General features: G+C 43.9%; 1 protein-coding gene across 2 annotated transcripts; it reads right to left on the bottom strand.

Moving 5' to 3' along the window:
* Nucleotides 1–6,933: 6,933 nt before the first annotated feature.
* On the bottom strand, nt 6,934–11,479 carry ATP6V1E2 (ATPase H+ transporting V1 subunit E2). Of its 2 annotated transcripts, XM_019655853.1 has the most exons (3): nt 11,302–11,479; nt 7,394–7,771; nt 6,934–7,303 (listed from the first exon to the last, which is right to left on the bottom strand). In XM_019655853.1, exons 2-3 carry the CDS (start codon nt 7,666–7,668, stop codon nt 6,988–6,990), a joined length of 591 nt encoding a protein of 196 aa, XP_019511398.1. In that variant the 5' UTR covers nt 7,669–7,771; nt 11,302–11,479; the 3' UTR covers nt 6,934–6,987. The 2 variants fall into 2 exon arrangements, with proteins under 2 accessions (XP_019511398.1, XP_019511397.1); XM_019655852.1 differs by having other exon boundaries at nt 6,934–7,771.
* Nucleotides 11,480–11,948: the final 469 nt, after the last annotated feature.

Here is an 11,948-nt window from a genome sequence, read left to right as displayed (position 1 = left end):
CCACCCACAAGACCCTTTATGAGCTGACCCTTTCCTCTCCTCTTCACTGGCTTAGTGAAGCCCCACTGGCCTTCCTCACTGCTTCTCAAACCAGCAGAATTGTTTCTGCCTTGGTGTCTTACATTTGTGGTTCCTTCTGCTCAAAATGCCCTTCCCTTCTGCCCACCCACCCTCCCTTTCTGAGGTCTGCATGGCCAGCTCCTGCTCAAGCTTTAGGTGCATGGGCCCTACTTGAGCAGGGGTCAAGGAAGGCCTCACTGCCTATAGCCTTTGACTTCTCTGTAGCACTGAGATCAACCCCAAATCACCAGTTGTCTACTTATTTTGGTGTCCAGTTCCCAGTCCTGACTCCTCCCCCCCCCCCCCATCTACCTTAGAATGTTCCTTTGTGAAAGCTGGGGCCTTAACTGTCCTGTTCACTACAAGGGATGCAGAGCCTGGCAAAGCCTGACATTTGATAACCACTCAATAAATATTTGTGGAATGAATGAATGAAGAATAAGAGGTCTGCTGATTTGAATTTAACTGAATGACAACCAAAGGCTCAAATTCCAAATGATGAAAGACTTCAAACACTTCCTGTTGTTCCCCTTCTTCCAAATGAGCCCCCACACAACTTGCTTCTACTTTTCCCTCTCCTCCTTTCCTCCCTCCCTCTCTTGCTTCCCTCCTTTCTTTCGCAGAGCTCATTAGCACCTGTGCTAGCTCTGAGTTAGTTGCTGTGTGATGGGCCCACCTTCCTAACCACTCTGCTCCCCAACATGCCCCAAGTGCCCTGACTTCCCACAGGGCCCCAGTTTTCCCTGGGCCCCCTCAAATCACATCCCTCATGCAGTCATCCACTGGTACCCCTTCTCTGTGGGCCTTCATTGGGACTGAGCCCTGAGGCCACAACACCCTGGAAAAAGTAAAGGATTCTTCAAGGAGTCATCTATGGCCATGTGTTTGCTAACATACAGAGGGTGCCAAACATAATGTATACACATTTTAAGAAAGGAAAACATTGTATTCAAATCGTAACACGCAACATATACCGATAACGAAAGATGAATACCAGTCATGTGTATACATGTTTTTGGCACCCCTGGTATTTGTCGTGCTAGGAATCAAAGCTCTGAAGCTTCTATACAGGAAGTTTTTCATAAAATGAATGACAACAACCCAGCCTTTTCAGGTTTTTTCTTTGCAGTCTCAGGAGTGTCATTAGCTGATTATTACCCTGGGCTGCTTCCTTGCTTCCTCTGAGCCTCAGATTCAAATGAACATTTGGCTCTCAAGATTCCTTTAAGTTCTAAACCTTCTGGAACCTCCAGGATGTGAATCCACTCAGGTCTGAAGCCACCAGGATGAATCAAACATCATCTCTATGAGCTCATCTCCCAGTTAAAATAAATAAATCAATAAAATGTACTCAATTCCATCATTCCCATCATTTTGTTTTTGTTTTTATCCCTAAAACACCCACTGTAAATAACATTCAGGGCCAATGACATCCCCTTTCCTTACAGAAAGTACCATCAACTTCATTTTGTCTTCTGTAGTTGGAACTGCTAACATTCAGATATTCCATGGTTTCTACTCCGAGGTGGAAACCAACACTTAAATGCACTGTTTACAGAAATCACCTGATCCAAGCGCTCACATCTCCCTTTCTTATAATATCTCTTTATTAGGGGCCTACCCTGTCATCAGGATTGGTAAACCTAGGCTTAGATCGCCCTCTTAACTTTTTGTGACATTACCATATCCACAGAATCTTTCGGTTTCTCTTAGCTCTTTACAGCAGGCTCCTCTTTCTGGGCCACTCAAGTCCTACCTCTTCCTAACTCCTCCTGCCTTCTGGAACCTTGCCCCACCTGGCTCTGGAATCCTTGGACTTGGCCACACCCTTGGACTCTCAGCCCATTGGATTGTTTCCTGTGCTTTGGAGTTTGGGAATGATGGAGTGTGTGTGTGTGTGTGTGTGGGGTGACTGGGAAAGGGTCTGCTGGACTGTCTCTGGGAACTGGGGGTCCCTTTTGCTTCTCTGCAGAGAGAAGTGGAGTAGCCTGCCTCCCAGGGAAAGGGCTGCTGACCTGCAGGAAAAGGCCACTGGGTGAGCTGTGAGATTGTGCGGGAAAGCTTGGGGTGCTATGAGAAAACAAGGTAGAACAAAGTCTAGAAGGTGGAGGTGGGGGGAAAGACTCAATCCTTTCCCAGTGGTGTCCATAACAGACATGATTTCAGGATGAGGTAACGAATTGGAAGGCTATTGGGATGGGAACCAAGGAAAGCATAGGGAGAGGCAAAGACTAGAGCAATTTCCCGGGGAAGCTCAGCTCGGGGTTGCACTTGCTCCCCAAAGGCGTGGGGGTTATGGTTGACCCAGAGAAGATCTCCTGACCCTCTTCCCAGGGTCTTGGGACAGAGAGGAGGCCCTCAGCATTTTCTGTTCTGCTGATCTGCACTCCCTGCCTGCCCTGAGGTTCTAGCACAGGCTCAAAGCATCCCCTCCATTTCTGGCTGTCCAGGCAGCTTCAAATCAGAACAACCCTTACACTCTGCTCCAAGTTCCCCTGCCAACAGGATTCCTGGGGTGGAGGCCTCAGCCAGGGGTGGGGCCTGGCTGTGCGTGTGTGTTCAGATCCCCCAGTCCTCCTCCAGCAGGGAGTGAGACTACAAAGGCAGCCTCGCCCTCAGTCCAGCCTCTGTCTGCATCAGCAGCAAACAGCTTCCCTTGCACCTCAGGAGGAAGTGTCAATGAGGAAAGCGGTGGGGAAGGGTTGTGCCTGCCTGTGGTTTTAACAGTTTGCTCTTTTTAGCTTTCGGGAATTGAGGAGCTTACAGGAGGAACACGTCTTCGTGAGGGTAGGACAGTTAAGGCTAATAAAGAATGCCTGTATGTTTTTACCAGTCAATGAACAGAAAGCGCCAGTGCAAGCATTTCTAAAGCCAAGACCCTTTACAGGAATGCAGCTGTCAGGATGGTGACAAGCCGTCTGCCCCACAGGTCAAGGCTAGCGTTGGGGGCTACAGAAACAAGAAAGTTCAGGGTCACCTCTCCCATTGGCTGAGGCCCCCTAAGGAGGACCCAGCCTGTCCACAGCCCCTATTTTGCACCCAGGTCCAAAACAAAGCTCCTCCCCGTTTTGTTTCCCAGGGAGGGAAGAAAGGCAATAAAGCTCCAGGTAGTAGCGTGGCCCTGATTGAGGTGAGGAAAGGCCATAGTCCTGCTTGAATTCAGGCTCCACACATCTGCAGCTTTCTCCCCCGGAGCAGTAGAGAAGGGTTTTCTTGTCAAGCACCATCTCTGGATGACAGTGCAGGCCCCATCTTCGTTTCCCCTGCCACCCTCTCACATCCTTGCCCTTTTCTGTGGCACAATCTATGGGCCGAAGAGGAGAGAGACTCTGGAGGCCTCCACCCAGAAACTGGAGCCAGGCCAGGAAAGAAGAATGGAGTAACCATAAATGTCTGCTCAGCACCTACTATGTGCACAGCCAATATCAGCACTGAAATAACAAGGCAGCAGGGAATGCAAAGAAGGAAGAATAACCAACGTCCCTGCTCACAAGGAGCGGCGTTTGAAGAGGGGAGATGAGTAGAAAAAGCTGCTACCCATGAGTAAGGGTGACACAGAAAAAGCGCTCGATGGGAGGGGCAGTCCTTGCACATGGGGACTGTGGGAGGGAGGGGCTTGGTTAGCCACCGATTTTGTTTTGCTGTGGACATTTTGAGGGAGGAGACTGGAACCACGTATTGAGAGGGCTGAGGAGAATATTGGGGAGAAAGAAAACGTATCTGGTGGCTTTCGGAGAGAGAAAAGTTTGGAAAAACAGAGATGTTTAAATAGGACTTACGGGAAATTTTGTCCCGCTGACACTATGGTAAGCTCTCCTCAACTTCCCACAAAACCTTCCCATAGAACCTACCTATCAATTGTTTTGGAGATGAATTAATATTGGGGCCCTAACAATGGATTGAGGCCAGCTCAGAGGGCCAGAGCTGGGGGTAGGCCAACGGGGTTCAGACACTCCTGGGTTACAGGAAGTGGGGTCTGAGTTCTCAGAAGGGGCGGCTGCTGAGGGGCTGCATTATCTGGGAAGGGAATGCTTTGCTGGGTCTGGAACGATGGTTAGGAGAGAAGGGGGAAGACTCTGAGGGTAGAGGGACTCTGATAAGAAAAAACTTTAAGATGAAGTGAAGCTGTGCTAAAAAGCCTCAAGTCCTAGACAAGTGAAAGGATTTATTCAGGTGGGAGTGGATAGGATATAGGTCACTGATTCTAATCTCTTCCAGCTGGTGTATCAATGAATTTGACCTACTTCACAAAAGATCTGGGTAGATTATTTATCATTTCTCACTTAGGCTGATAAATTGCCACCAATGGAGCTTCTGCTTCCTCTCTCTCTCTCCCTCCAACGTGGCTTTCACCTACAGTGACCGTAAAATAATCCTTTAAAAGTCTTATTTAAAGCCCTTCAATGACCCTTCATCACCCGCCCACCAGAATTCGTCTAACTCCTGAGCAGGGCATGAAGCACCATGTAATCAGACTCCGTCCATCGTTCCAGCTTCATCCACGGTCACTTCCCCCTCCCCCACACGCTCATCGCACCAAACTGCACACAGTTCCTCTAATACAACTTGCTTTTTCACACCCCAGACACTTTGCATATGCTTCTCCCCCTTTGCCTGGAGTACTTTCCCAGCTCAACTGCCAACACCCCGGAAGTCTTCTGTGGCCCTCTCTTCCCATTACTATATTCTCACAGTACCGTGTGTATAGCACATTTCCACATGGTATCATTTCCACGATTATTATCTAATGTGTCTGTGACTAATAGAAGGACAGGACCAAATTCTTTGTAGCCCAGCACTTAGCACAGGGCCTCAGGTCATTGCTGGCATTCAGAAAATGTTCATTGAATGACAATTTGCATCTCAAAAGGGCCCACATAGAAGGCACCATGTGGGGAGTCTGCCTAGCTGACAAAGACCCCCTTTTCTTTGAGAGTTGACCCCAGACACCATCTGGACCACAGGTGGACATCTGACCTGAGCTAGGCCAGAAGTATGCCCTCTCAGAAAAATGGAATTGACTCCACGAGAAGCAAATTTGTTTCTGGAACTACAATATGTAAACTTGGGAATGTAAACTTTGTAGGCTATGCATACTCCACATGGAAACTGGATAGTAGAGAAGGTCACTTCTTCTAAAGAAAGAAGATGAAGTGGCCAGATGATTTCAAATAGATTCTGATTCCCAAGTCCAGCCCTCTCCTGAGACCATGACAGAGTTCTGTTCTTAGGTTCTGGGAGACACCCCCGTTTACTAGTAACCTGTCTCCTACTTTGTGTGTGAGCTTCACAAGATTTCTGTTCCTTACACATTCCTGACCACACAAAGCAACCTTGGTTGGCCCTTGGCAGAGTTTTTTTCTTCAAAAAACTTTTATTTTAATACATAAGTCACACTGGAATGTAGATTAGACTTTAAATCACCATACCCATGCAGAACTGACTACATAACTTACAGGGCTCAATGCAAAATGAAAATGTGGTATCCTTTGTTCAAAAGTTAAAGTTACTAAAACATAAAGTTTTTTCCTTTTTTTCTGCAGTCTCTCTTTTTGACTTGTCATGGTGTTTATTTGCTATTTAATGTCTAAGTAAATAAAAACTAAAATTTTAAACCATTAGCATGAATTTTATCATTTATCTCTATATTGTGCAATACCCATATGTTGAATCACTGAAATTACAGTGTGTATTTCTTGGGTTCTCTTGGAAGACTCATCAAGCTGGCTGGAAGAGATGATCCTAAGTCCCCCCAGACACTGAGCTGTCTGATGGAGGACACTGTCAGGCATGGGGATACTTTACAGGGCAAGTACAGACCCTCTTAAGCCCCTGACGTTCCCGCCCAGAGACTCAGGCCCAGCAAGCTAGACAACTACTGCATCGTTCTTTCCAACAGCCCCCAGGTCTGGGTGCTATGCCCTGGCTGGGGTCAGGAAAGTGCAGTAGGCTAGCTGATCCATCCCACAGCAAACAGGTGAACCCCAGAGTCTTTAAACCTCTACACCAGGATGTGCTCAGCATCTGGCAGGCGAGAGACTCACCCTCATTGAGTCACCTGATGAATGTGCCATGGAGCTGAGCTGCCTGCTAGGGATGAAGATGGCCACTATTATGCCCATTCATAAGACTTTGCAGAACATCACCCTACCCTCCCTGCCTGCACATCAGGCCATCACCAGGGGCAGAGGGCAGCAGTGTTCACTGGGTGAGGGAGGGGAGGGCTGGGTCTCGGAGGCACCAGGAAGCTGGGCAGTGGATGGCTAAGAACCCATCCCAGGGGGGTGGGTAGACTTTGAGAGCTGGCACCACGCATGAGCCAAGGCTCTAAGCTCCTGGCACATGCTCCAAAGTCCCATGGGGCTTCATTTACAAAACACATACACATTCAAAGATAAAATTAAGAATTTCAAGGCAGTAGCTACAGATCATTAAATACCAAGCACCAAGTTTTTCTGAGCTGAGAGCCCTGTGTGACTGCCCTGGTTACATATGCCCATGAAGTTGGCCCTGTACACACAACGAAGATTTCTAAACCTCATTAAATAATATAAGTACAGGAAGTTGAAACAAAAAAAGGAAAACACACTTCATGTACATATTAAAGAAACTTGGGGCATTCAGACCCAGAAGCCAAGGATACCATTCACATCTCAACTGGAGATGAGCTACAGAGTAGATGTCTTTATTCCATTCCATCTAGACTGCAGAACTGACCAGAAGCTGTGGTATTGTGGATGAGCTGAAATTAGATTTCTAAGCATTTAGTCAGACTTTATTCCAAAGTATAATGCCTTTAGTTATTCATGAAAGAAAATGGAATAATATCAGAGCAACAAAGAGGAGGAAACATAACTAGTTTCCTTTGCCTTAATAGCTTATGCTGTTATGGCTTAACATTCAACATGAGCTTCTATTCCCAGAGGCTTATACAAAAAACTTTCTGTTGGGATTGGCTCCAAATAAGGCCTTTCGTATTTCTGGCATCTTTTGCTCAGCTAAGCGATCCAGCTGACTTTCTAGGGTATTAGAAACCTTTATTCTCTGATTGCCACTGTAAACCTCCACACCTCCAGCTGCATTCACAGCCAGGTGCACCTCTCGGTCAACTTGGACTTCCACACATTTTTGGGAGACTGCCATGTATTCAGGGATGGCTTTTTGCACTGCAGCCTCCACCAGGAGGTGGTCCTGTGGCCTACAGCGGACAATCACCACCGGCTCCAGCAGTCGGAGCAGACCCTGAAGCACTAGTTTAAACAACAGCCCCTGGTAAACTCCTGAGTCTGCCATAATCATTCTGAGTCTCAGCTTTGCATCATTCATCAACTCTGAGATGAGGTCATTTCGGGCTCTCAGGATTTTCAGCCTTGCCTGATTCCTTACGGTGGACATCTGGATTTTCTTCTGCTGCTCTATCTGCTTCTCCTTTTTCTCAAAATACTCCATAACCTTCAGTCGTTGGGTTTGCACAAGGCGTCCTTTCTCGATGTAGAATTCTTCCTCAGCCTTGGCATCTATTTCTTCTGCCTTCTCATTGGCTTCCTGTGCAATGAAAGCCTTCATGTGCTTAATCTGCTTCTGCACATCAACATCATTCAGGGCCATGGCTGCTCCCAGAAAGGGAGGTGGAGGGAGAACTGGCAGACCTTCTGGTTCCTTTGCTTTAGGGCAGAGTTTCAGGAGTGTCTCTGGAGTTCCGCTTACTTAGCTGTGGAGTGCATAAAGGGAGGAAGGAGAGAGTCAGAGTCCAAAGGGAAGGACCTTGGAGAAGAGCTATCTACTGCTCACTGCACAGATGAGGAAAATAAGGCCCAGAGAGGGAAAGCAACCTGTCCAAGATGATATCTTAAAAGAGCAAAGACTTGCACCTGGGCTCCTAGAGTTCTGTCTCTACTACACTCACCACCTTCTTGTCATCAAATAATAATGAGACAATTAGGGCAGGCCTAGTCCAGAAGTTTTCCAGTGATGGCTCAATACTCAGGAAACATTACTACCGATGCCACAGAAATAAAAAGAATTATGAGAGACTACTATGAACAATTATATGTCAACAAATAGGAAAACCTAGAAGAAATGAATAAACTCCTAGAAACATACAATCTACAAAGACTGAATCATGAAGAAGTAGAAAATATGAACAGATCTATAGCTAGTAAGGAGACTGAACCAGTAATTAAAAACTATCCAACAAACAAAACCCAGTACCGGATTGCTTCATTGGAGAATTCTACCAAAAATTTAAAGAAGGATTAATGTCAATCCCTCTCAAACGCTTCCAAAAAAATTAAAGAAGATAAAACATTTCCAAATTCATTTTATGAGTCCCACATTACCTTGATATCAAAGCCAGACAAAGACACTACAAGAAAAGAAAACAATAAGACAGTATCCCTGATGAACATAGATGTGAAAATCCTCAACAAAATACTAGCAAACTGAATTCAACACTGCGTTAAAAGGATCTTACACCAGGAACATATGGGAGTTCTCCTTGGAATGCAGGGATGGTTTAACATACAAATATCAATTCATGTGATATACCACGTCAACAGAAAGGATAAAATCACATGATCATCTCAGTAGATACAGAAAAAGCATTTGAGAAAATCCAACACCATTTCATGATAAAAAGACTCAACAAACTAGGAATAAAAGGAAATTATGTCAACATAATAAAGGCCATATATGAAAAGCCCTCAGCTAATATCACACTCAACAATGAAAAACTAAAAGCTTTTCCTCTAAGATCAAGAATAAGGAAAGGATGCCCATTCTTGCCATTTTTATTTAACGTAGTATTGTAAGTCCTAGCAATAGCAAGTAGGCAGGAGGAAGAAATAAAATGTATCCAAATTGGAAAGAAAGAAGCAAAATTATCTCTATTCCCAGCTGACATGCCCTTATAGCTAGAAAACCCTAACAATGCCACACACACACAAAAAGTTAAAACTAATAAACAAATTCAGTTGCAGGATACAACATATAAAAATCAGTTGTGTTTCTATACTAACAATGAATAACCTAAAAGGGAAATTTAAAAAAACAATCCCATTTACAGTATCATCAAAAAGACCCCCAAAATACTAAGAATAAACGTAACCAAGGAAGCTAAATGCATACACACCAAAAACTACAAAATACTGCTGAAAGAAATTAAAGAAGACACAAATAAATGGAAAGACATCCCATATTAATGGAATAGAAGATAATATTGTTAAGATGTTCACACTACTCAAAACTATCTACAAATGCAATGCAACCCCTAACACAGTCCCAACGGCATTTTTTAAATAAATCGAAAAAAAAAACCTAAAATTCATATGGAATCACAAAGGACCCTGAATAGCCAAGCCAACCTTGAAAGAGAACAAAGCTGGAGGCCTCACACTCCTGACTTCAAAACATATTACAAATCTACAGTAATCAAAACAGTTTGGTACTGGAATAAAGGCAGACTTATAGACTAATGGAACAGAACAGAGAGCTCAGAAATAAGCCCACATATATATAGTAAAATGATTTTCGACAAGGGTACAAAGACTATACCATGAAGAAAGGATAGTGTCCTCAACAAATGGTGTTAGGAAAACTGAATATCTACATGCAAAAGAAAGAAATTGAACCTTTATCTTACACCATACACAAAAATCAACTCAAATGGATTAAAGACTTGAACATAAGACTTAAAATTATAAAACTCCTAGAAGAAAACATAGGGAAAACCTTTATAATATTGGTCTTGGCAATTATTTCTTGGCATGACACCAAAAGCACAGGCAACGAAAGCAAAATAGACACATGGGATTATAGCAAACTCAAAATTTGTGTGGCAAAGAAAACAATCAATATAGCAATAGGCAACCTATGGAATGGGAGAAAATATTTGCAAACCATGTATCTGATAAGGTATTAAACCAAAAAATATAAGGAACTCCTACAATTCAACAGCAAAAATGAAAAGAAAAAAAATGGTTTTTTTTAATTAGCAAAGGACTTGGATAGACATTTATCCAAAGAAGACATACAAATGCCTAAAAAGTATATGAGAAAGTGCTCAACATCACTAATTATTAGAGAGCTGCAAGTCAAAACCACAACAATATATCACCTTACATTAATTAGGATGGCCGTTATCAAAAAAAAAAAAAGCAGAAAATAAGTGTTTCTGAGAATGTGAAGAAATTGAAACACTTGTGCACTATTAGTGGGAATGTAAAATGGAGTAGCAGCTATGGAAAACAGTATGAAGGTCCCTTAAAAGTTAAAAATTGAACTACCATATGATCCAGCAATCCCACTTCTGGGTTTTTATCCACAAGAATATAAAATAGGATCTCAAAGAGGCATTTTCCTTCCATTTTCACTGCAGCATTATTCACAATAGCTAAGAGGTAGGAAAAAACCTAAGTGCCCATTGACTGTTGAATGGATAAAGAAAATGTATATACCACAATAGTATATTATTTTGGCCTTAAAATATGACAAAGAAATCCTTTCTTAAGCTACATCATAGACGAGCCTTGAGGACATTATGCTAAGTGGAATAAGCCAGTCACAGGACAAATATTGCATGATTCCACTTAAATGAGGCATCTAAAGTAGACAAATTCATAAAAACAGAAAATAGAATAGTGGTTTCCAGGGGCAAAGGGGAGAGGGAGTTAGGAAGCTGATGTTCAATGGGTATAGAGTTTCAGACATGCAAGATAAAGTTCTAGAGATCTGCTGTACAACAATATGCATATAGTTTACAATGCTAACAATACTGTACTATAACTTTCAAATTTGTTAAGGGAGTAGATTTCATGTCATGTGTTTTTTAACACAATAAAAAAATTAAAAACAAAAATAGAATGCTGTCCCAGAATGCTTGGTGGAAAAACAATTCAGTGTTTGTGACAAAAACCAAGACTTTGGGTTCAACCTTACAAGCTGTCATTGGAATTTAAAAAGAAAATTATTTAGCCCATCTATTGTCCCATTATTTTAGGATATAATTTTTTTTAACTACACTTTTTAAAATAAAGCAAAACATTCTCTGATCCTAAATAAGACAGTCAATTAAATGGTTGGTAAAACAAAACAAAACAAAACAAAAAAAACCCAGGCTCCCTGGGTGACTCTGCTGGTCACCAGCTTTGGAAGCCATTGTCAATAAAAGCAGAGAGAGGGGGTGATCCAGGGAGCCCCAGGTTATGCCTGTAGAAGAAAACTATGTACCAGATGAGCCCTTACCAGTCCCCTGCCAAGGGCCAGCCTTTGCTCTGGCGCCGGGAGTCTGCAGGCGGAATGTGGAACTTGGAACGCACACTGGAACCTGGCACTGTTACTTCCTTCTTTCTGCAGACGACCCTCGCGGTCTGCCCAGCCAGCTTGAATCCAAAGAGCCATGCTGACACTGGGGAAGGCTGGCCAAGTCTGCAAGGGGAGGCCAAGAGGGATTTCCTTGGCACACAGGCCATGCCAGGGACTACCTTTGCATGCTTGGAATCTCAATTAAGTTGACATATGGTGGACTTCAGGTCTGGGGTGGGCTCACCTCAGAGCCAAGCCTTCAGAAATGGATACGCGTGTGAACACGGGCAGCCAGTTTATTAATTTCCTAATGAAAAATACAGCTGTCGTGTTGGCAGATCTTGGCTTTCTTTCCTGTACATGAGTCGCATGGGAAGACAAATCCAAAGGCAGTTTAACGAGAAACCAGAGCAAGCAAAATGTGCCAGATGGTCTTTAAGAAGGCCACACCCACCACAGGGGCTAGCCTGCTCTTGCTGATGAGAGAGGACATCTTTTGTAGGCCCAGATGGGGCTGACACGGGCATTGCCAGCTTCCATGGGATGGGCTGTGGAGTCAGACTGCAGGAATTCAGATCCTAGTGCTG

The sequence above is a fragment of the Hipposideros armiger genome, unplaced genomic scaffold (assembly GCF_001890085.2).
Source record: "Hipposideros armiger isolate ML-2016 unplaced genomic scaffold, ASM189008v1 scaffold_248, whole genome shotgun sequence".
In the NCBI taxonomy this organism is placed as follows: domain Eukaryota; kingdom Metazoa; phylum Chordata; class Mammalia; order Chiroptera; family Hipposideridae; genus Hipposideros; species Hipposideros armiger.
Note: the sequence above shows the minus strand (reverse complement) of the source record. Positions and strands in the feature narration are given on the sequence as shown.